The sequence below is a fragment of the Canis lupus genome, chromosome 34, assembly GCF_003254725.2.
Source record: "Canis lupus dingo isolate Sandy chromosome 34, ASM325472v2, whole genome shotgun sequence".
Lineage (NCBI taxonomy): Eukaryota > Metazoa > Chordata > Mammalia > Carnivora > Canidae > Canis > Canis lupus.
The window spans coordinates 11,604,246-11,628,408 of NC_064276.1; the positions used below are offsets into that span (position 1 = coordinate 11,604,246).

The following is a 24,163-nucleotide window of genomic DNA, read 5'->3' on the forward strand; positions in this document are numbered from 1 at the left end:
GCGGGCGTCCTGGGGGGCTCGGGGGGAGTCCCAGCGCTGGCTGGGGGGGGGGTTTGCCTCCTGACCCTGGGCAGGGAAGGAGCAGCAGGTGCCACCAGGAAAGAGAAAGGGAAATTGCACGAGGACTTCCGGAGGGCGGCGCTCGCACAGGCACCCAGGGGAGGCCCACCCCGGACCGAGGGCAACCAGGGCCCCGGGCGCGGCTGACGCTCCCGCCGCCGCAATCCCCACGCCCCGGCCCGGCCGTCCCCGCGGAGAGCCCCGTCCGCGCGCTGCGGGCCGGCCTCCGGGGGCCCCGGGTCAGGTGCGGCCGCCCTGCGCCCCAGCTCGCCTCCCCCGCGGGGTTCCCACGCCCCGGCGCCGCGCGGGCCTTGTAAGGCAGAGGCGGCGCCGCAACCCGCCTCGGTGCGCCCCGCGCGCTCCCGGGCCCGGGGGGCGGGGCGCGGGGCGGGCGGGGCGGGGCGCGGGGCGGGCGGGCCAATGAGCGCGCGGGGCGGGCCGGCGGGGGCGGGCGGGGCGGGGCCGGCGGCGGGGCGCGGGGCGCGGGGCGCGGGCGCACGCTGGACACCCGGTCGCGCGCGGCCGAGTGGCGGAGGCGCCCGCTGCAGTCGCCGCATCTCCGAGGTAAGAGGCCGCCGGCCGGGCCGGGTCGGGTCGGGTCGGGGCACCGGGCGCCGCGCCCCCGCCCCCGCCCCCGCCCCCGCCCCCGCCCCCGCCGCCCGCAGCGCCTGCCACCTGCGCCCGCCGAGCCCCTCGGGCGGCGGCCCCGCGCGTCCGTGCGCCCCAGCCCTGGGCTTCCCGCTGCGCGCCGGTGCTCCGGGGACCGCGTCGAGGCCGCGGGTCTGGGGCGCGGAGGGCGCTGCAGAGGACGGGGGGTCAACAGACGGGCCCTGAGGCTGTGGCCTTGCTCGGCGTCGGTGCTCCACGCGGGTGGAGCCACACGGGGCCGGGGGCCGGTGGCTGCCGCCCGCCGGACGCGGGGAACCAGGGCTTAGAGGGTCCTGCAGCGCCGCCTCCGGGAGCCCCAGGGCCGCACAAAGGGCCGGGAACGAGGGGGACCCTTGGGCACAGACTCCGTCGCCCCTTGGGGTCCCAAGGCCCCCAGCCCACTGTTTGCGTCACCATCATCACTGCAGGTGAGGCTGTCAGACCTGCAGCCTGCAAATCCAGAAGCCTCCGGAGGGGTGTCTGTTCCCTCTCACACGTGAGTGTGGAACGCGGTCACGACTGGTAGCTTCCTTCGCGCCCCCCGGGGGGAGCCGGGCCCCAGCTACCCAAATGTAGCCCCCGAAATGAGGTGGCAAGAATATCCATTCCTGCTGCCCTGGTCTCGGGCATTTTGATAGGCGTTTTGTGCCTCTGATCATCAGACACCTTTTAGGGTAAGCTGGCTATGCTGTCATCGGTCTGCACGTTTATTGGTTAATTCAGCCAGCGTTTATTGGATGCCGGCAGGGTCTCTGGGGGACGATGAAAACAGGACCCGGTTCCCACTTCACACTCCCCACACCCAGCCCTCAGGGAGGACCCACTGTGGGGGGCTCTGCACAGCCCAGGGCAGCCCCTCGCCCCTAGGTGGGATGGGATCCTGAGTGCATGGGCCTCTGGGATGGAGTGCTGCGGAGAGCAAGCTTGGCACAGGCAGGAAACGGGGGAGGGGCAGGGAGCAGCCGGCTCCGACCGTGGTTAAACTGGATTCCATGACCCCTTCTCTGGTACCAGCCACTGCTCCCATCACATGGTCGGCATCACAGGGCTCCGTGAGGGGTGATGGGGGGAGGGGTGCTGCTGAATTCCCTGGGAGCATCTGCAGAAAGCTGTGGCTCACAGAGAGGTGTGCACTTCCCTGGGGAGAGGCCGGCCGGCCCAGAGAGGTGCCCTGCTATGACACGCCTGTCCACGCGTGCCACGTGCGTGTGTGGGCAGCCGGTGCAATGGGGATCAGGGGAGGCCAGGCCAGCTGTGGTCTCACCTTCCTGGCGTCTTTTGGCTCATCGTCCAGAGTGCTTTCGAGTCACAGTAAATCATGGTCGTAGCTACACACAGGCTGTGCATCCTCAGGGCGGAAAATGTGCAAGTCACAGGAGAATCACAGAAAGAAATTGAAATCGTTCATCCTGCTTGAGGTTTGAGGGAAGGCTTTTAGCAGCCAGACCGTCCTCAGGGCAGCAGAACGCTCCCGGCAGGGGCGGCTGAGAATTAAAAGCTTCCTCTGGGAGAGGCCAGCTGCCTGCGAGCCAGGCCTATTTATAGTGGCTGATGTTGCTGGCGAGGCAGGGGAGCGTGTACAAGATGCCGTCTGGGGACCTCGGCCGGGAGGCTTGGGCGCCTCCGCTGAGGGCCAAGTGCACCTGAGCCCTCCGACCCTGGACCTGCGGACGCTGGCTCTGGGCGGACGGAGCTGGCCCCAGGTCCTGCCACTGAAGCAGCAGGTGCACTGGGGAGGAGGGGGGGCCCTCCGCCAGCACCTCTTCCCAGCCCTCTTCCCAGGGGGAGCCCCCCGCCCCGCACCTGAAAGTCAGTCCGGGAATGGCTGTGATTTGCCCCAGGAGGGAGGGAGAGGGGACCCTCCAGGAATCCTGGGGTGAAGGGCAGCTCCACATAGGGCCTGGCTTGCCGATCCCAGGTCTCATCTGATCTGGGGAGTCAGGCTGGCTCCCGACCAACCCAGCGAGGGCACATGGTGGCCGCTCGGTTGTCAGTGGCAATGTCACGTCCAAACGCAGGACCTTCTTTGGTGAAGAGTCAAAAGTCTGACAGAGTGTGAGAACACAACCACTCGAAGCCTCCTCCCCGCCTCCCGCAGAGCTGTGCTCCTCTCCTTCACAGGCGGGCCTGAGGGCCTGCCCTCCAAGGAGCATGCTCACCCCGACTTTTTCTTTTAATTAGGTTTATGGCAGGCAGGCAGGCTCTTAACTTTCCTCAAGCCGAGACATTAAAACCACCTGGAGCCTTTTCTGCTCCTCCTCCCGTGATTCGGTTCACCCACTGTCCCTGCATTGTCCCTAGATTGTCCCTAGCGCATCTGGGTGACTTTCTGCCCTCGGCCACGCTTCCCCATCCCATCCGTTCACACTGTGTGATTGCGTGTCTGCCGAGCACCAGCCAGGTGTCAGGGGAGCAGAGGCAGCCTCCACTTGGGAAGCTCTCCCTGCAGTGGGGATGCCGCTCAGCAGCCAGCCTCCTCCGGGGACCCCGCATGGCCTCACACACCCCAGTGTCCCATCTGCACCTGGGAGGGGTCAGCCGGGTGGGTGGGGTGTGGGTGTGGCCCCTGAATCTGACCCAAGCTGGCTCCCCAGACCCTGTGGCTTCCAAAAAAGCCACCTTCTTACCAGCCCAGGTGGACACACGGCACGTGCCTCACGGTTCTCGCTGCTGTCCGCCTTCCGACCCTCAGCCCTGCTCTGGGCGTCTAATGCTGGACAGACAGCCCCAAACCAGGGTAAGACAGCGACCACGTTGGCTTTGCTTATGGTCTCCATCTGCTGGCCGGGCAGGGCCACCTGAGGCTACCCTGCTCGCTCACATCTGGACACAGTGGTCTCCCTGTGCCAGGACAGAACCCAGGGGGTGGTCTCCCCATCCTGGGGCTGTGCCCCCTGGTGCAGGCAGCTAGGGAAATGCCCCCAATTCATGGGTGGGAGACGGTTTCTGGGTGCTTCTGAGAGCCCGTTGTGGCTGCCCCTGTGCCCCCAGCCCCGTGCCCCTGGGCCACCCTGCCCCCTGCACCCTCCTGCTCTGAGACTCTGTCCTCCCGCTGCTGCAGGTGCCTGGGGCAGGTGCCAGCGCCCCAACTGCCAGGTGCCTGCCCCGGGGCCTCTCCCGCCGCCTCCCGGAGGCATCCCTGCAGGAAGTGCCATCCAGGGTCCCGCCTGTCTCTCTAGAGTCACTGTCTCTTCCTTACTGACCTGGAGGGTCCTCCCCACATTCTGGAGACAAGCCGATGTCCACCAGGCAGGACAGGTCTCGACCCCCCCCCCCCCCCCCCCCCGCGGCTCACTGACTGTCTCCCCTTCCATGAGCAGGAGTTCTTGATCTCCAGAACTATCTCCTTTGAGGACAGGGATTTCTGAGTCTTGTGTGTTCCAAGGAGTGGCTCCGTGGCCTTTCCTGCTTCAGTCTGTGACGCCCATGTCCCCGCACTTCCATGGCCTTCAGCTCTTCACCGTTTATTGAAAACACGCTCGTCCCATTTTCCTGCAGGGCCACCTGGTCACGCCTGTGCCCATGCAGGCTTCCCGTCCCGTCCCTGCGCCAGGGGATGCCACCCTTGTTCCCGAAGGTTCCCGGCCAGTCTCAGTGCCTGTGGACCGACCTTGTTCTTGTGTCAAGGTCACCGTGTGTCCACAGCGCTTCACCTAGGTACCCAGGCGTGAACATTGTCAGAGTGCATATCTGGGTTCAGTTAAACCTGCAGTTGACTTTAGGGACAAGTGGCCACCTTTCTAGATTTAGATTCCAACCCGTGTTTGTAAGGTCATCACTTAGATCTTCTGTTTCTTTCAATAATAGTTTCCTATGTTGATGGTCTTGTGCATCTTTTATGGGATTTATGTGTCTTCATGATATTTTAAATAGTTATTTTCTAAATACTTCGTATCGTCTGTCTTTGCTGCTCCGTGGGCGTGAGGCTGACCCCATGTGCTGACTGTGTGTCCGAACATCACTAAACCCACTGGCTGACCTAACAACCCAAGGGCTTCCTTGCAGTGTGGGGTGCATGACCCTAGAAATTGCAGCTCACGAGGTTTTTCTTCTCTGACCAGTTTCCTATCTTTCTTTCCTTTTCTTGTCTCATTATGCATACTCGCTCCAGCTTGAAAAGAAAGATTCAGTATTTTGTTCATCTTAAGTGTGATGATGTTTTAGTTTTTTGTGGGTGATCCTCTTTGTCAAATTAAGGGTTTTCCCCCCTTGTCCTGATTTGCTAACAATTTGTACGATGACTAGATGCTGAATCCATCAGATGCTCTGCCTGCAGGTGAGTGGACTGGGGTCCCCTGTGGTGCAGCTCCCCACCCCTATGCGGGGTGCGTAGGCTCAGCCCAGCAGCGGGCACTCCACGTGCACTGGGAGCCTCCCCTAAACCAGAGGCCCGTGTGCAGAGCGGCCACCTGAGTGGGCAGGTGTCATGTGGACATTCTCCCTGGGAGCCCGTCCTCAGGAATTGGCCCCCCTGGCCCCTGGGCTCTTGGTGTCCCCACCGCCGGCTCCTCTCCTCCACGCCTGTCATCGGTGAGGGACGCTCCTCCTTGCGTCTTGCTGGCCACACAAGTGCTCGGGAGCCACAAGCACCTAGAAATTTATCTTCTCAGTCCTGGGGCCAGAAGTCGGAGATCCAGGTTGTGGGGGGGGGGGTCATGCTCCCTCCCAAGGGTCCAGGAGTGGTTCCTTCCCTCTTCTTCCAGCTCCTGGGGCCCCAGGGGCTCCTGGGCCTGTGGCTCTGCCATCATGTGGCCTCGTGTGTGTCTCTGCTCTTCCAGGAACACTTGTCATTGGATTCAGGGCCCCAGCTCATCGAGACCCCACCTGGAGAGCTTTACCTCCCTGGTATCTGCAAAGACGCTTTCTCTAAACAAGGTCACATCGCAGGTCCTGGGGGCTAGAATGTGGACTTGCCTTTTTCGGGGCTACCACTCGGCCCGTTACACTTGCCGCCTGCACGAGAAGCACCTGGGCGCCTGGGTTGCGCAGGCGCTGGGGGAGACACCTGGCCGGGTCCGGTGGGACGGGGCGGTGTGCAAGGGTGCCTGAGGGAGGGCTCAGAAGCTTCTCCCCATGTCCTCACCTCCTGCACGTGGTCACCTGTGTGGTCGTTGAGACCAGGTGTAGAGCGTGGGTAATGTGGCACCTGTGTCCATCTTCATGCCGCAGACGTGAGCTGCAAGTCATTGGAGCTTTGAAGGAGAGCTCTCAGGGAAAGCGCGGCCCAGACCGTGAGCCATGGGGATTCCAGTAGGTTCTCGTAGGGGCTGCCCTGGGCTGGTCTGGGGGCTGGTCTGGGGGCCTGGTGGCCTGGGAACCAGGAGCAGTGCACCGAGCCCCCTGCTCCTCTGTCCTTGCTGGTGCCCCGGGCCCGCTGTGCTGTCCTTGGCTCCAAGGCCCTCTCCTGGGAGCAGGGGGCTTGCCATGGTGCCCCTCAAGCCGTGCACCCCACACCCTTCATTTCCTTTGATCCACCTGCAGACGTGTTCAGCCCCACACTCCTGGCTGGCAGAGTTCTCAGACCCCCTGTGAGACTGGGGCCCTACCTGAGAAGGTGCCCCCAAATCCCTGACCTCACGGTGACCAGAGAATTACCTCCTTTCAAGACCAAGGGGAGGGCAACCTAGGGGCCCTTGTGGGTGGGCGGGTGGGGGTTAAAGATGCCCCCAGCCCACCATGGCCTAGGCCTTCCTCAGTTTCCCTTACTGGAAAGGCTCCTGCCCCATGGGGCTGTCTTGGGAAGCGCACAAACTGCCCTCGGCCAGTCCTGACCCCTTGTGCTGGTCGCCCTTGTGCTGGTCACCCCAAGTATCCCCCAGCCGGGCAGCGGCTCCTCGGGTCCAAGGGGGGACCCCCACAGTGACCTCACTGCAGGACAGCACAGGACAGGCTCGAGGCCCCGGGACACTTGGGGTGCAGACAGGACGCCCGCTTGCTGCCCTGCTGTCCGGAGAGAACTCCTGTTTGCTCTCCCCAAACAAGGGGAGTTTGGGGGGTTTGGTTTTACTCCTCAGGCAGCTCCTTGGGCAGCCACAGCCCGGGGCCCTCAGGGCTGCCTGGCTTCAGGGCCTGGACATCACGGCTCCGGGGACCTGTCTGGCCAGTGGCCTCAGGCGATGGGCCCTAGGACCCGAGCGGGGTCCTGCTCACTCAGCTCAGGTCACGCCAGCACTTGTACTGGGACTTCGACATGGGGGCAGGGATCTCGGGGCCGCGTTCTGCGGACAGTGGGATTCCGGACTGTCCTGGTGTCTCGGGAGTGCGCGGCTCAGAAAGGCCGCTTTGTCTGCCCCTGGAAGGCTCTCACCGCCTGGAACGGCCCTCAGCTGGGACGAGTGGTCATTCACATCGAGTGTCCAAGGCAGCCACGGAGTGGGGACCACGTTGATAAAAAGTGTGAACAATTGCCAAAGGGCCGTGTTGTGTTCAAGTGCACTCAGACATAGAGCCGAGGACGTGGGCTCGGGGGTCATCCCGGGGTCCCCACAGGGTCTGCGGACAGGTGAATCGAGGACGCGGGCGTGGGGGGTCCTACTGGGGACTCAGGGTGGCCTTTGCTCCCATTAGGGGAAGCACCGAGGGTGACACAGCTCTCGACCCTGAGGCTGGGGCCTGAGCTTCCAGAGGGCCCCTGGGCCCTGGCGGAAGGCAGTGGAGCAGGGAGGTAAGCCACATGGAACGTTCTGGAGCGCGCCATCCCGGGAGGCTTGCTGCCCGCACCCACCTGCATCCCATACTGCGGCCATGGGGCCTCGAGAGGCGGGGAGGCACAGTCCCCTCTGGTCCTTTCCCCTCCGTGTGCACATGTGGCTCGTTGTCCCTGGCTGGCGGCAGGCCGGGCCTCCTTGTGGGCACCCTCCGCTCGCTCCGTGGGCAGGTGTGCTCCCGGCTGCCCGCAAGCTGGAGCTGGAGCCAGCTGGATGCATCCACGGGAATGCTTGCGTTTCTGGGGCCCTCAGGGTTTCTTGCCCAGAAACAGGATCTGTCAGGACCTGGGGCCTGGGAAACGTCTAGGGGCTGCAGCACCCACGGCTTCCCCTGGACCAGGCCCAGGTGTGAGGACTCAGAGGACGTGGGGCGGGTGGTTCCCATGGGAGTGAAGATCAGGGACGCTGAGCAGGAACACAGGGAGGGCCGGGTGGCTTCCGGAAGCTTCCCTCTGATGCTCCTGCCCCCAGAAGCCCTTTCCCCCTGCAGGGCCTGTGGTGTCTGCAGGGACCCAGAGCCTGTTTCTCAAAAAAAATTTTTTTTAAGATTTTTATTTATTTATTCACAGAGACACAGAGAGAATGAGAGGCAGAGACACAGGCAGAGGGAGAAGCAGGCTCCATGCAGGGAGCCTGGCATGGGACTTGATCCAGGGTCCCCAGGATCACGCCCTGGGCTGCAGGTGGCACTAAACCACTGCAACCAGGGCTGCCCCAGAGCCTGTTTCTCAATCCAGCTGGCAACACCGTGTGTCCCACCCCCAGACCCCAGGGTACCCAGAGGGGTTGGCACTTTGCCTTTAGTGGAAGAGGTTAACACAAGAAGCCAAGATGAGATCTCGCCTGGGGGGAGGTGGGCGCTGCCGGGGGCGCCGAGCGGTGGCAGTGTCTCCAGGAGCTTGGAGGGGAGCAGGCCCGTGGGCTTCGGGGTCACTGTCCCCCCATTCAGGTGGGAGGCTGCATGGGTGCCAAGGACACCACTGCCCACCCGGTTAGCTGAGAACGTTTTGTCTCTTTGGGTTCGCAGTGAACCCTGGGATCCAGGTGCTGCAGTTGCAGGATGTTTTCTGGGGAGACTGGTTCTCCGCATTCGCCTGTTGTCTCCGAGGTGTGGACTTACACCGCCCTGTGAGCAGACGTCCCAGGCTGCTGGGGTGTGATGGGGCGGGCCTGGCCCCCCTCGGGGATACGGCTTCCAGTGTCAGGAGGTCTGCAGCTGCAGGCTCAGGCCGGAGCCCTGGGGGCCTCAGAGTGGGGCCAGGGGCAGGTGGGCAGGGAGGAGGGGCCAGAGGTTCCCAGCGAAGAGGGGCCCAGGAGGGCCCAGGGGGCGATGGAGCCAGCGGCATGTGGCGTGCTGGGGCCTGGGGTGACCTCTGTGTCCCTATGGCCGGTCCAGGCTCCCAGACATGTGCATCCTGCCAGCCCCCACCTTGCCCCACTCTGCTTGTCATCCCTGGGCCCCCATCCAGTGGGAGTACAGCTTGTCACCGAATACCTGGCCCCACTGACCGCGCACACCTGCCCCTGCTCACTGCGCACACCTGGCCCTTGCTCACCGCACACACCAGACCCCACTCACTGCGCACACCCGGGCCTGTTGCAGGCACATCACTAACAGGGATTTCCTGTGCTCCTGGCCAGAGCTCTGTGTGCCGATGCCCATATGGAAACTGACAGTGGCTTGTCAGGGTCTGTCCTGTGTCACCTTTTCTCTAAGTTTTGCTTCACGAAGTCAAGGCTCAAGGAGGTTGCCAGAGTTATTCTGAAACGGAAGCCAGTTCATTTTGGATATTGGGCCCTTTGGCGTGGTGGTTGTTTGGAGCATTGGTGCTCCTGCGGGATCTGAGAAACAGCCTTCTGGTGGTGGGATAGTCCCTAAGTCTGGTGGACCCTTGGGGTCAGGCCTGCAGGCAGGGGCTGCCCTCGGGCTCCTCCCACTCTGGTCTGTAATTCCACCTTGGCAGGGCCTCTCCAAGCCCTTCTTTGAAAATGCAAATCCAGTAACACAGTCTGCACCACACAGTGCTTTATCAGTCCCCTGCGGCTGGCCCCACGGGTCCCTCCCTCTGCTCTCCCCCCGGGACCCCTGAGGCCAGCAGTGGAGGGGGCCCAAGGGAGCTCAGCTGGCCCGTGTGGGCCTGATGCCGCAATGCTCGGTGCACTTGGCAGGGGCATCCCTTGGCCTCTGGCAGCCTCTACACACCCAGGATCCCAGCTCTGGCTCACCTCCTCCTCCCTCTCAGTCCCCGCAATTGATACATGTCTAAACAGTCTGGGGTCTTTTTGGGAAAGCAGATGAGTGAGGCCAAGGAGAGAGACTCTAGGGATTCACAGGGAGTGGGGGGTTGGGCCCGGGGAACTCCTCATGCTGAGGGGGCGCACAGGGCATTGGGACCACCCAGTCTGGCCAGCCAGAGAGCCCTGAACACACCTGGGCACACCTGATGGGCCTCCACCCCCCCCACCCCCCCCACCCCCCCCCATGCAGGCTGGGCTCTCCTGGGGATGCAGGGCAGGGGAGAGTGGGGGGGGGCGCGGGGGGGGGGTGGCAGGGAGTCCCGCGCCTCCCAGGAAGGCCTTCTTACGTGGGGGCGTCATCTCTGGGCAGCACCATGGCCCAGTCAGCCTCTGCTGGAGACCTCAGGCTTTTTAAAATGAATTTTACCATTATTACCTCATCTTAGAAACAGCACAGGGATTTATCAAAGGACAGGAAGGAGTGCCCGGGATGTGAGCCCTCCCACCTCAGCCCAGCAAGCTCCTGTTTCAGACAAAGAAATGGTGTCACTGATAATACTGGAAGCGACGGTGTCACCTGGCCTGTGTTCTGAGTCCCCGTGAGGGCGGGCGCTCCCTGTCCCAGGTGGGTGGGAGCCCTGAGGGTCCGACCCATGTCTCCACCATCGTCCTGCTGCTGGAGCTCCGTGGACACGGGTCCTGGTCCTGCGGCTATACTTCTGCGGCCCCCTGGGGATGCAGGGACGGCTGGGGGCTGTTGCCTTTGAGGACATCAGGTGGCGTTGAGCTGACCTGGCTCTGCTGACCGTCTCCGTCCGTACGGCCGCCCCCAGCCCGGGTGCTGTGCCCTGGCCTCCTCTGGGCAAGCTGGTGCGGGGAACTCAGGTGGGCAGCGGTGAGGGGAGCGGGGGGCGCCACCACCTGTGGGCTCTGCTGTCCAAGCTGCATTCCCCTCCTGCTGAGCCCCCGAGGCCTGGACGGCCACCCACAGCTCCTCTGGGACGGCCGCACACCCCTGAGGGGCTCAGGCATCCCCAGCTCCTGCCTGGGCCAGCAGCTGTGACACAGCGACGGGGCGGGCAAGCCCCTGTGGTCCGCAGGGACCCACCAGCTTGGGGACCAGGTGCCCCACAAAGGCAGAGACCCACGGACAGGTGGCAGCCGGCTCTGCCGAGCTCCTGACAGCAGGGACCCTATGGTGGCCTCCCTGGCACGGGTCGTCCCCCCCACCCCGGGCCCCTGGGTGCTAGGTCGCCAGGCTCAGCTGTGAGTCCCCCTCCCATCGCGGGAAGGCTGTCGTTCTGGGGAGGACACGGTGGCACGGTGGCGGGCAGGAGGGTGGCGCCCATTCTGATGTGTGTGGCCCCTCGGGGGCCCGGTGACCCTTCTCCGCTCCCCCCCCCAGCAACATGGCTGACAGTAAGGCCAAGTCCGCCAAGGCCGCCAAGACGCCCCCCAAGTCCCCAGGAGACCCTGCAAAGGACAGGGCAGCCAAGAGGCTGTCGCTGGAGACGGAAGGTGCCCCCGAGGGGGCGGCGGCCACGGCCCCGGAGCTCAGCGCCCTGGAGGAGGCCTTCCGGCGGTTTGCTGTGCACGGGGACACCAGGGCCACCGGGAAGGAGATGCACGGCAAGAACTGGTCGAAACTGTGTAAGGACTGCCAGGTCATCGACGGGAAGAACGTGACTGTCACCGACGTGGACATCGTCTTCAGCAAAATCAAGTAAGTCCCGGCCAGGCCTCACCTCTGGGGCCCCTCCCTGCTCGGGATGGGATGTCGGGGTGCCTTGGGTGGGGGCCCGGCCCGTGGGCCGCTGCACTGGCCGTGGGGCGAGAGCAGGTCCCTCGGGTGGGTGGGCAGGCGGGCAGCGCGGCCCTGGGTGAGCGCGGTGAACGTTGACGACAGAACCGCTGGCATCGGTGCATCCAGCCTGGACTCGGTGACAGCTTCCTCCTGGACGCAGGGGTGTCAGGCATCGTTACCCGCCCCCCCATTCCGCTGGGGGCCCTCCGGCCCAAGGGCCTCCTCCTGCCTTGCAAATGCCATGACCAGGCCTGCGAAAAGCAGCGGTGCCCCCGAGGCTACCTGGTGTCCACTGCTTGTTGGCTGTTGTTGGAAAGTAGCTTTCAGCTTATTAGCGACACGTGTTCGTCTGGGTCACAGTGTGCCGTCACCTGGGCATCTTCCATGTGAGGACTATGTGTCCTCCCTGCTCATGACTGGGCCCCCCATGCATTTGGCCATGAACAGTGTCTTCCGTCTGCATCTGCAGCGACTGGGCCTCCCTGTCACCAGACACCGATGTGTGTGTCCATCCCAGGGAGGTCTCCCTGACTTCCCGGGCTGACCACTGGCACCCGTGCCCACGACCTGAGGCCTCAAGGGCAGCTGTCACCATCAGGCCCTGTGGGGCAACACGGCAACCCTCTCCAGGGACAGGAGGCTGTTCGGGGCGGGGCGGGGGGTGGGGCGCCCACAGGCAGCCCCAGGAAGCCAACTGTTAGGAGCCAGCACAGAGCACTCACCAGGCAGAGGGGACATGGCCTTTCTGGTCCCAGGGGAACCAGTCAGAATTTACAGTCCAGGGTCCCTGAGGCACCAGAGCCCTGGGGTTGGGGATTCCCAAGGTCCAGGGTCAGAGGGAAAGGGAAAGGGAAAGGGCCGGAGTGTGGGTGGGGGAGGAGGTGAAGAGGGGGTACAGGTGGGGAGGAGGCGGTGAAGGGGGTGCAGGTGGGGAGGAGGAGGAGAAGGCGGTGCAGGTGGGGAGGAGGAGGTGAAGGTGGGTGCAGGTGGGGAGGAGGAGAAGATGGGTGCAGGTAGGGAGGAGAAGGTGAAGGGGGTGAAGGTGGGGAGGTGAAGGGGGTACAGGTGGGGAGGAGGAGGTGAAGGGGGGAGGAGGAGGTGAAGGGGGTACAGGTAGGGAGAAGGTAAAAAAGGAGGGTGCAGCTAGGGAGGAGGTGAAGCTCCGTGGTTGGTACGAGGCCCCAGGCAGTGACTTCCTCACCAGGACCTGGCTGCCCCCCCCCCCCCCGGGAGCCCAGGGAAGGGGTTCTCCCGGGGGACACCCAGAACCTCGAGGCCCGCCATCAGGCCTGGCTGTGCCTGCTGCTCCCTCTGACCCCTGTATTGTCTGTGGGGCAGGGCCCTGCAGAGGGCAGGTAGGCTGACCCCGGGGTACCTCATCAGCCCCCACTGTGCCCGGGCACCAGTCCCCAAATCCGGGGACTGCCCAGCAGACTGACCACCCCTCTGACTAGGCATTCTGTGGTGGCATTGGGGCCCGGGTGTCCAGTCGGGTGTGTCTCCTTATGCCCCCCACTGTGGAGGCTGAGGACACAGCCTGTGGATGAATCAGCCCCCCACCCCGTCCCCGGCTGGGCACTCAGGGCCCTCCATGCATCGTGGGCCTGTTTCCATGTGGGGTCCAGCTGTGTGGAGCTTCGCGTGTGGGTGAGCCCCGCCCATCCCACCGCCCCACAGAGGCCCAGCCAGCTGGACCCCCACGCACCTGGGACGTGGGTTCCTAACCTTTTGCCACGCCTTGGGGTTTCCTCTAGTTCCTCCTGGGCCACAGGCTGACCCTGGAGAGAAAGAGCTGTGCGCTGCTCAGCCAAGTCCGCCTGTCCCCAGGGTCAAGTCCGCCTGTCCCCAGGGTCACTCCCACAGAGCAGGGACCATGGGTTGGGGAGTCTGGGGGGCGTGGCCTCATGACCAAGGACATTCCCAGGAGGGGCGAGCCAGGGAGGTGGTGCCCATAGGGGAGGGGGCCGGGTGGGGGCTGCATCTTGTCCTCTCCCGTGTGTCCGTGAGGCCCGCGGAGCCCGCCTCCCCCACCGCCCCGGGACGCCCGCCTGGCAGCCTGCAGGGGTCCCTCCACTTGCTGTCCCTCTGGCCCTGGACTGTGGAGATGCTCTCAGCAGCAGGGACTGGGCTCCGGCGTGGGGTCCTCAGCGGAAGGGCTTCAGAGGCTCTCTGGCGCCGCAGCCTCCGCCGGGTGGTCTGACCTGCTCTCCCTGCTCAGAAATGCCAGGCGGTCTGCGGTGTGGCTCCCGGGGACGGTCCAGGGTGGTCTCAGACAGGTGCAGCTGTGCTGGCCGACCCCCAGACGTCAGGACGTGTCTGCGGCACAGAGCTTTCACGGAGCGCGAGCTCCCACACGGCAACAGGAGCCCCGAGGAGGCCCCACAGGGTCTCCCCACGCCCTTTCCTGGGGTGTCCTCCAGGTCCTGAGCATTGGGCCTTGGGACACCATGTGCACCCAGGAGACATGGACAGACCGGGAGCGGGAGAACCATGCTGACTGCCATGGCCACTGGGGAAGGAGGCAGGAGGCGCCACTGGCTCCCATACCCCCGGCGCCAGCACACACGTTGAACCGCCGGGGACAGGAGACTGGGGCTCTTCTGTGGCCGTCTGTTCCTGCCACTTAAACTGCCTCCGAGCTGCTGCATGTGGGCTTTTGCACACATATGCACACACGTGCACCGTTGCATGCAGGTGCACTCGCAGGTCGAACTCAGGCTCTCCACACCCTAGGTGGTGGGGAGGTGGCTCATTCCAAGGGCAGGTGCCCCAGACAGGCCCGGAGACCCTGTGTGCAGGAGGCACGGGCAGCCCACCAGCCAGGGAGGAATGGGGGTCCTTCTGCCCACCTGTGGTGCACTGGCGTCACTCATGTGGGCCCCAGGAGGGGAGCCCCATCTGGTTGCAGTCCCTGTCCTGGGAGCGGGGCGGACAGTGCTCACTTATAGGCTGAGGCAGGGACTGTCTGGTGAGGGGGCAGTGGTGCCCTCAGCCCGGCATGGGGTCATGGTCACAACAGTCACACTAAGCTGCGCTGGCCCCAAGGGCACCTACCAGGGAGCAGGCACAGGGCCCTTGCCTGGGTAGGCTTGCGGGGCACCTTGGAGGGTGTGGTGGGGGCCCCTGCCCTTGTCCCTGGAAGGGTCATGGGGTCCCCCGTCCGGAGACCCCAAGGAGCCTGTTAAAAGTTGTTTTCATTTGGCCTTGTCAGGGGGGTGGTGGCAGGCACATGCGCCAAGGGGTCTTGGGCAGTTCCTCCAAGCGGCGGTCACGGCAGGAGCGCCCGTGCCTCGTGGGAGCCACGGCGTGGAAGGCGTGGAAGCTCCGAGGCGCTGACTGGTGGAGAGGCACCCGCTCTCTGTTTGCGGGCGGTTGCCATGGCTCCGCGGGCGGTGGCGCCAGCCCGGGTATCTGCGGGCTTTGTTTAGGTCCTGTTGCCACGGCAGCGCTTGTTTGTTTTGATGTTACTATGTGTTAAATTTTAAACAAATTTCTTGCAGCTCCACACCAGGTCTTGATTGAACACTATTGTTACGGAGACAAAGGCTCCTGCACCCTCCCAACCCGAGGAGCCGACGGGGCAGTCTGAAATATTAATTAGTCCAGACTTGGGTGCACAGTAGGAATGTCACCCTGAAAGCCCTATTTGGGGAGCCCAGGATGACGGCCCGTCCTGCCTGCGTGCTTGTGCTCAGGTCAGGCACAGGCGGAGAGGCCAGGCCCGAGGGTGCAGAGGGCGGCGGGCGTCTCCATCAGCCTCGCGTGTTTCCTGGGTGCCCTGTGTTCGCAGTGAGGGGCTGTTTCCCACCTGGGCGGGTGCCGCCGACTGAGCAGGTTAGGAAGCAGCGGGCTGGCGGGGCTCCCTGCGGCCTGTGGGCCACCAACCTGCTCCGTTCTTGCCACATGCCCTGTGGCCCCGGCCAGGGCATGGCGGGAACGGTCTCAGGCAGGGAGCTGGAATGGCAAACACTCGCCACCATGTCCAGTGCCTGGGGCGGGGGATCCCCCAGGACACCATGGGGGTTGGCGCCCGCAGGAGGGGCGGGTGGAGCCCTGATGGGCCTGGGGGCTCCTCGCTCCAGGCTGCGTGGGATTCAGGGTCAGCAGTGGTGGGCAGGTGACAGGCAGCACAGAGCCTCTGCGGCCAGGGTCAAGGCCGCACAGCACAGGAACCAGGTTGTTCCTGGCCTGCTGGCTCCTCGCCAGGTTGATGTGGGCGCGGGGTCCCATGCACGATGGCCTTTTAAGAGGATGACCTTTGCCAAACACCCAGAAATGGTTTCGGTGACCTCCACGTTATCCGTCCCCACAGCCCACCCCATGACATAGCCAGGATGGCAGTTAGGGGTGGCGGGGGGCGCCCAGGTCAGGGGCAGCATCGCAGCCGTCAGTGGCAGAGGGGAGCCGTGGGCGGGAGCCGGGGCAGGTGTGACCGCAGTAGGTGGTCCTCCTGGGGCACAGCATGCAGTCGGAGCCGCTCCAGGTCACGTCCACAGCGAGGTTCCCAGGGGCCCCTTCTTCCCACGGAGCCTCACCAGGGCCCTAAGTGGCCCCTCAACGCCCCACTTCCTGCCTGCACTGGTGTCCTGGCTGGCCAGATGGCTGTCTGGACAGGTCATCCAGGGCCCTGGCTTGGAGGGTCAGGGGAGCCAGGGAAAGCCAGCAACTTCCAGCCGGGGGTGGCAAGTTATCTGATGAGCCAGGACGCCGGCACCACCTCTGAGAGAGGGGCTCCCGGGAGTGCCATCGAACCCGATGCTCGGAGGTGCTGGTGAGGAGTGTGCGGTTCTCACACATAAATCTGTCTCTGGAGGGCTGTGCTGGTCCTTGCCTGGCTCCTTGATGTCCCTGGGTGACCTCTGGCACTGGCAGGGTCCAGCCCCCTGCCCGCCCACAGTTAGGTTAGAGGCCTGGGGGACACAGGGCTTGGGAAGCAAAGTGAAACCCCAGCTCACAGGGCCTTGTGTGACCAGTGACCCCCTCACTGCAGGGCCGGCCCAGCCTGGAGCTGGGGAGAGAGGGGATTCATTGTGGGGACACCCTCCAGTTCTGTGAACTCTGGAGAACAGGCTCACTCTGTGTCCAGAGAGCGGTGTAATGTGATCAGTGTCTCTGGGGAAGAGACAGGCATTGTCATTCTAGAACTTGCTGGGGACAACTCTCTGCAGCAGGGCGCCGGGTCCCCTGGGGCGAACTCCTTGCTGGGCAGTCACGGTGGGGACACTTGGGGACACCCAGCCCAGCCAGGTGGAGCGGGCAAGTCAGCCTGAGGCCTGTGTGTCCACCAGATCTGAATGTGGCCTCTGGCAGGAGTCCCCATCAGCCATCCCCCCACCCCCAGCCCAAGTGACTCACACTGGTGGCGCCTGGTGCCGCGGTGCCCAGAGAGGGCTGCGTGCTCCGGCAGCCAGTCACTGGGCTGGCCGTCAGGCCTGGCATCCACACGCTGCCTGGGCAGGGCGTGAAGAGGAGACAGGAGTGCCTTTGATGGCTGGAGACAAACAAACAGGGCCTCGCTGGGTGGCAAGGCACGCAGGGTTCTCCGTGTGGGGCCGCTGTTGTGGGGACTGTGCTGCTCCAGGGGTTCTGCTCGGAGGCTGCACGGGGGTCAAAGCTGATTGCTTCGGGAGCAGGACCCACTGCCCACCACTGGATTTGGGGAAGCCCTGTGTCCACCAGGTCACCAGCCCCTGCGGTGTGGTTGGGACCAGTGCCACAGGATGGACTGGGGGGAGAGGGGGCTGTGCTCAGCATCCAGGCTGGCTTCAGACACACACATAAGGCGCCCTGGAGCCCCCGTGTGTTCTGTCCGTCCCTTCGCTGCTGAAGGACACTTGGCTCGTAGTTCACGTGGGGCTCCAGTCTGTTTCTCCCATAGAGCCCAGGTGCGGGGAGCGGGAGCCCTAACTGCCACCTGCCTGAGTGGACACCGGGTCTGAGCGCCCTGCTGCCCACGCCCTCTCAAGTGCTCGTGTGAGCACTTTAGTCCCACCAGGTGTCCCGTGGGTGTGCACTGGGCCCTCACCATGGGCCAGGTGGGCTCAGGGTTTGCTGTCGAGTCTTCTGGAGACGCCGTTTGGTTCAGGGATTCTACTCAAGTGTTTGACGTTCGGTTGTTCCTATGGTTGAGTTTGAAGGGTTGTCCATTTCAGCTGTCTGTACGTGTTCCCTCCCCGCCTGCAGCTGGTTGTGGGACCCTCATAACCGCGTCTTTTGAAGGGCGTGGTTTTTAAAATTTTGGTGAATTCCAATTTCTTTTCTTTTCTCTTATGGACTATTTTGGTGCCATTTCTAAGAAATCATTGCCTCACCCGAGGTCACAAAGATTTTGTTAGAACTCTTCCCGAAGTTTATAGTTTTAGGATTTATGATTAATCTAGGGCTGGGGTTTAATTTCTGTATGCACTGCAAGGCGTAGCTCAGAGCTGGGTCGCCGGCTGTCCCCACACCATCTGTTGAGAAGACGTCTCTCTCTGCTGGACCGCCTTTGCGCAAAGCCTTGTGCGGGTTTGTCCCCATGGCTGTGAGGTTATCAGATCCTCAGCCTGTTCTTGGCTTCGTAGGCCCTCTGCTCACGGGCATGGACAGCTGCCTGCGGGGTGCTGCAGAGTGCTGCGGGGTGTCCCACTCAGGATCCTGCTCCCATAGCTGTCCTTGTGCAGCGGCGAATGCCTCCACAGGACCTGGTTCTAGAACACTGACGGTTTGCCAAATGGATTAGCAGGGGGTGAGCCAGGCGGAATGGCAAAAATGGTGTTGAGCTAAAATGATAAAAGATGCAGCCAGTTCAGAACCTTCTGGAATCTCATGAACGGCCTGTGGTAGGCAGCACACAGCTCTCATGGTGTCCTTCAAGGGGGGGCAGTGTCCAGCTGGGGGTGGTGGGGGGCCCAGGAGGTGGGGGGATGCAGGCCCTGGGCTCATTTTACTGGGTGTACTGAGGAGGCAGCCGCCCCTGGTGATAAGAGGGATGTTGGGCTGCGGTGACCCCAGGCCAGACCCAGCCTCTGTGCTTCTTGCCCTGACTTTCCCTCCTGCTTGGAGTGGACGCCATATACGCCCCATTTTAGAAGCAGACAACAGCTTTGTTTTAATGTCCAGTTGTTCATAAAGGATGTGGTTCCTTTAAGCTTTTTTTCCAAGACAATTTATATTTGCTGCCGTCGCCCATAGCGACCGACTGTTGGGCATAAACAGTGCACAGCAGGGCGGGGGAGGGGCATAGTCTGTATTTTAATGTTACACCCGATTTCTGCTGTGGGAGCGAGGCAAGGGTTCCCCGATGTCAGTGGGCCCCAGGGTGGGAGCAGGGTCCCCTGAGGTCAGCAGGTTCAAAGGGCACCCTGGGGGGAGTGGCCCCGGCCAGCCCTGAGAGCTCTCTCCCTCAGAGGGAAGTCCTGCCGGACCATCACGTTCGAGCAGTTCAAGGAGGCGCTTGAAGAGCTCTCCAAGAAGCGATTCAAAGATAAGAGCAGCGAGGAAGCCGTCCGCGAGGTGCACAAGCTCATCGAGGGCAAGGCCCCCATCATCTCAGGGGTGACGGTGAGCATGGCTGGCAGGGACTCCCCAGGGAAGTTTGGCTCCTGGGGCCTGGGGTCAGTCAGCAGGAGGCCCCTGAGGCTCATGGGGGCACCCCACTCTCTCCTCTTGCAGAAAGCCATCTCGTCGCCCACTGTATCTCGACTCACAGACACGACCAAGTTCACGGGCTCCCACAAGGAACGCTTCGACCCATCGGGCAAGGGCAAGGGCAAGGCAGGCCGCGTGGACCTGGTGGATGAGTCAGGCTACGTGCCGGGCTACAAGCACGCAGGCACCTATGACCAGAAGGTGCAGGGGGGCAAGTAGGCAGCCTGGTGGCCCCTCTTGCCAAGGCCCGCACCACCTCACACTTCATTACATTCCTGTGCTCCTTGGTCACAACTCAAGACTCCAGGGTCCGGGTGGCTGTGGGGGCAGCACCCGGGCCTCCTCCTGCCCGGGGGCCGGCGTGCTTCTCTCTGACCCCCAGGTAGGGCTCCTGAACTCACTGACCTTTTATAACACACCTGCCTCGTCCAGTGCCGGCCACCAACATATGGCCTTTTCCAAAGTGTCTCCCAGGACCAGACCACACTAGCCACCTAGCTTATAGGCCAGAGGGCCACCGTAAAGGAGCTGGTGGGCCACAGGGGTGAGTGGGACAGACCCTGTCAGAGGTGGTGCCAACCTCCTGACCTCTAGGCCCATCCTAGGAGCCTCGAGGGCAACATGAGCTAATGCACTAACCAGCAGCACCAAGAAAACCAAGCGAGAGCCAAACAGGACACTGTGCAGGTGTGAGGAGGTGGGATTCGTATGTGCCCGCATGCGCACACATGCTCACGCACGTGCTTGCTCACACACACACACACCTGCACATACGTCATGTAACCAGAGGCTGGTGAGCAGGGGAGGAAGATGAGCCAGTGAAAGGTCTTCAGTGGCTAAAGGAACACGGTTTGAAGTGCAAAGCCTGAAGATTTCCAAATGGAACCTGAGGACAGTTCACTTCATTGTGCTTTTCTAAGAAGAAATAAGAAATGTGTTTATGGGTCTGGGAACATTGGGAATTCCATTTCTGCCCCTTCCTTTCCTGCTGTCTATGTCCCAGGTCAGGACACAGTCACTTGGCTGGCATGACCAGGCGTCCTCTGCCCCAGGCCCTGTCCTGCCCCTGGGGCCTTAGGGCTGTACGCCCACGTGGCGGATCCCTCTGTGCTAGCACATGGCACAAACCTTAGTGGTTCGCTCTCTGCGGTGAGGTGTCCCTGACCTCTCCCAAGCCCTACGCGGGCAGAGAACCACACACCAACCAGGCCTGGGAGGGGCTCTGAGGCCTGCAGCATTGGCTAGCATTTGGTTTCTCCGTGAGGCTGGTCAGGGGACAGAGCATTAGGGCCCCTGTCACAGTGGCCCCACAGGAACACGTCCCTTTGCTTAAGTGCAGCCAATCCTGGAGAGTGACTGGTGGGGCTGTGTGGTCCTGGCACTGGTCCTGGGAAAAGCCCTCAGCAGCCTCAGGGAAATGCTTCCTGGAGCCCATCCACACTGCCACTGTTAGGTGTCCAGGCAGCAGCTGATTGGGGGCACCCCCTTCCTGGGTATGGCCTGGCCTGCAGCACAGGCGGCAGAAATAAAGACTAGTACCACAGTGGCACGTGCACCTGCGTCCCTGAGCCCAAAGGGCACTCTGGCTGTTGCTGGAGCTGGGGACAGTCCCTGGTCTGCGCAGAGGGGCTCAGGACCTGCACTCCCATCCAGCATGGTCCCTGTGAAAGGACAGCATCTCCACCAAGCTCCTCACTCACAGGCTTCCTCTCACCCCCAGCAGGGCCTCGACCCATGGGCGGTTGGCAGTGGCTTCGCCAGCAGCTTCCTTCTAAGGATCTAGAACTTCGAAGTGCATTAAAACAGAAGAAATGATGGGTCACAGGCTTTGAGTTACTTCTAAGACACAATTTCTGAGCTGCCTACCCTCCATTCCATGGCAGGGAAGGCAGGAAAATAGAGGACCTAGTGCTGGGGGGGGGAGAAGCAGGCAGGACACAGGGAGGACCCCCGCCCTGTGCCCCTCCACCCTTTCCCAGGCTTGACCCCTGTGAAGACCCAGCGGCGAGAGGAGAGTGTGGAAATGTGTCTGAATTCAACATGTGTTTCTCGACAACAAGCGGATCACAAGGCAGAAAGCTGTTTCCAGAACCCAAAAGCTTCTCCTCATGGTCATGGAATGGGCCTCCCCTCCAGACCCGGGTGAGGCACCCTGCTGGGGAGCGCCAACCACCAGAGGCAGTGGGGCTGCTGCTCCTGCCCATCAACAGCGGTGTCCTTGCAGCACAGATGCCAGGATCCAGCAACACCCCGACCCCACAGTGCGTGCCTGGTGAGCAGAGGGTGGGGGTCCCTGTGCCACTGCCTGTAGAGGGAATGGATGCCCCCTGGCCCAGAGTCCGCCTCGCCCCCCAGAAGTCTGTTCCCTGTCCCAGAGGGGGTCTCCAGGAAAAACAGCCTCCCCGGGACCACCCTGGGAGACTGGGATCTAAACAGCTGCCTGCCCCTGGAGACTCTGCCACAGCACCCTCCCCAGAGGAGGAGGAGGAGAGGAGCCCCTGTTCCACCACAAGGCACCAGTGCAGCAGCCCAGCAGAGCCAGGGGAGCCCAGCTGCTCGATAGCAGACCATCAGCGGACTTCTGATGAATGTTTCCAAATGCGTTCCTGACTCTTCTAACAGCACCTTCCCTTTGGGCTCAAATAAGAACCAAGTGAACACAGCTGGTCCCCCTTGGTGGCCCGCCCTGCCCCACAGCACAAGGTCCGCTTGGCCACAGAGGCACTGTGGTCCCCACCGCTTCCCCTCCTGTCCCAACCCGAGGCCTCCTCAGATGGCATCCTCTTCCCCAAAGCCTGGGAGACGCACCTCCCCTCTGTCAGGAAGGAGGGAGAGGTAGCAAAGACTTGGTCATGAGGCTTCTGTGGTCACCATTCTGTCAGTTTAAAATCATCTGCTCCATCTGTCCATGCACCCGTGTGCAGCCCTTGCAAACAAAACAGGTGCTTGGGCTGCACTGCACGGAGACACGCACGCATGTTCCTCCGTCAGGGTCTGCATAAGTGAGAACACACAGGCCGGGTGTGTGTCTGTGCCGCATGTTTTTATGCAATGCCAATTAGCTTCTACTAACCGTGGTTAACTAGAAACCCAACGTCTATCTGTGAATAAACGAGACTGCACAGCATGGAGGAGACAGGACACATTGTCAGGGAGGGCAGGGCTGACGGTGTCTGAGCGTCAGGAGGGAACTGGAGGAGCGCGCTCCACAGGATCACACCAGAATACTTATTTATTTCTACTTAAATGACAGGATAGGCAACTAGGCAGTGGTCAGTAACACAGTTAGCTTTACCAAAATGAAGTTCAAATCACTTTAAGTTTAGAATGCTGTAGCAAAAGATACGTATTTATACTGGAGTATTTTTTCACCTCTCACATTCTCAGTCCTAAGTTTGAGACCGATGGAAATCGGACCAGATGTGAGAAGCCAGGGGGTGGGGACATGGAGACGGCTTGCTGGCACCACTTCCTGTCTGTGCCACTCTGTCTCCACATCCCTGTGGTCACAGCTCAGCCCAGGCCATGGGTGTCCCTCTGGCCGCTGGTGGACCGGGACCGTGGCAGTGGGCAGAGTCTCCTGCCCCCACCCCAGGCTGCTTCTGTGCTCAGGCACTGTCTGTGGCTGCTTCAGCGCCGCATCAAGTGGTGGGGAAGAAACCTAAAATGTTCACCATCTGCCCCTTTATGGGGAGCGTGTGCGGGCCTGCCCTGGGGGCCCAGCCCAGTTCCCCTCTCCTGCAGCCTGCACCACATGGGGCACCCTGTCGTCACCTGTTCCGTGCAGGCCAGGTTGACAATTCAGCTGTACTGTGAAGTTACCAATAGGCTAGAATGTCCTTAAAACACCTACCCTCAGTAGCTCCCCACCACTGATTTACTACTGAACACTTGGTGGAACTGGGCGGGTCAGGGTGTGGCCCTTGTCCAAGGGCATGCGGAGGGCACGGCCCCAGGCAGGGCCGGCCAGTGGTCACCCTGACCTTTGAGATGCTTTCGCTCTCCCTTTTGACTCTTGAAAAACCAAACCAAGCCAAACAACAAAGGAAACCCGCACAACTTAAAAGAAAACTTGAAAGGGATCGTATACTACTAGTTTGTACTAAGTTTTTTTCAGGAAAGGGAAATAAATTTATATATATATGCAATATATTTTTACACTGTTTTGTTACCATTAGGGAGTTCTGAGTGTATCACTTTATCAGTGTGATGGTGACGTAGCGTCGACGTCTTGGGTGTTCTGACTCAGAAAGGCACATCTGTGGGCATCTAAGAGCCGTGCTCACCAGGAACGTCTATGGGTACAGGGTGGCCCTCCTCTCCATCCCCAGAGCGTGAGGCACGGTGTCACCTGTCAGACCTGCTATCAAGGCCTGGCTTGCAAACCTTTAGTGAAACAGCTCATGTCTGTCTGCATATTTCTCCTCCTGTGTTTGCTGTTGTTAACATTGTGTGTCAAATTGGTAAAGTGATAAATAAAGGTGTTGAAATGTGGATCGGTTACCCTCAAGGTGTGCGATTTTTAGCATCAATCACACACACAGGCCCTGGGAGGGGCTGAGAGAGGGACTAGAGCCACAGCCCGGGCAACCAGGTGAGATGTAATCTAGCCAGTGCAGCCCCAGGGCAGGTCAGACCCAGGAGGCTGGACCTAGAATTACGCATAAACATAGCGGCCCCAAAGGCAGGAATGAGGTCCTCACATGAGCTCCAATCTGACCTCCCACACAAGCAAAATAGTTCTCAAAAATGAATATAAAGGCATTTTAAGACCCCACGGGGAATTTCCACCAGCAGACATTAAAAGAAATTCTCAGTGCAGAAGGAACATGACCACAGATGGAACATTTGGAGGGAAGTCGTGTAAAGAGTAAACAGTAAATACAGATAAACAGTGTAGATAAGAGCTTTCTCTGGCAATAAAAAAGATTTCATTGAACAGTGGAAGTGGAAGGGGTACACAGGGAAGTGCAGGCTCGTGGCTCCTGGACACGAGGGAAGAGCAGAGGTCCTGACCCAAAGGGCACCAGTCACAGACGAAATAGAATGACGCAGATCTACGGATCATGGCTGCTGA

At 61.9% G+C, this 24,163-nt stretch overlaps 2 protein-coding genes across 4 annotated transcripts in view; one reads left to right on the forward strand and one right to left on the reverse strand.

The window, feature by feature from the left end:
* The first annotated feature begins 525 nt into the window (after positions 1-525).
* LOC112662880 (tubulin polymerization promoting protein) lies at positions 526-23,580 on the forward strand. Of its 2 annotated transcripts, none has more exons than XM_025451526.3 (4): positions 526-624; positions 11,059-11,376; positions 18,846-18,999; positions 19,111-23,580. In XM_025451526.3, exons 2-4 carry the CDS (start codon positions 11,063-11,065, stop codon positions 19,303-19,305), a joined length of 663 nt encoding a protein of 220 aa, XP_025307311.1. In that variant the 5' UTR covers positions 526-624; positions 11,059-11,062; the 3' UTR covers positions 19,306-23,580. The 2 variants fall into 2 exon arrangements, with proteins under 2 accessions (XP_025307311.1, XP_035566199.1); XM_035710306.2 differs by lacking the exon at positions 526-624 and adding an exon at positions 7,349-7,372.
* CEP72 (centrosomal protein 72) overlaps positions 13,419-24,163 on the reverse strand; it is a 49,952-nt gene continuing 39,207 nt past the window's right edge. The window contains exons 12-13 of one of the 2 annotated variants that reach the window (XR_007408295.1): positions 14,307-18,218; positions 13,419-14,186 (exon numbers count right to left, since the gene is read on the reverse strand). Coding sequence is in view for 1 of the 2 variants with exons in the window: in XM_025451523.3 (XP_025307308.1) it covers positions 18,086-18,218 (133 nt within the window). In the remaining variant the exon portion in view is untranslated. Of the gene's footprint in view, positions 18,219-24,163 lie in introns of both variants that reach the window. The other variant, XM_025451523.3, reaches the window with a different exon arrangement.

Bases quoted from the DNA above. Each gene is read 5' to 3' on its own strand.
- LOC112662880 (XM_025451526.3), top strand. From the start codon at position 11,063: ATGGCTGACAGTAAGGCCAAGTCCGCCAAGGCCGCCAAGACGCCCCCC. The intron at 11,377-18,845 runs GTAAGTCCCGGC...TCTCTCCCTCAG, and splicing joins ATCGTCTTCAGCAAAATCAA to AGGGAAGTCCTGCCGGACCA. The intron at 19,000-19,110 runs GTGAGCATGGCT...CTCCTCTTGCAG, and splicing joins CCATCATCTCAGGGGTGACG to AAAGCCATCTCGTCGCCCAC.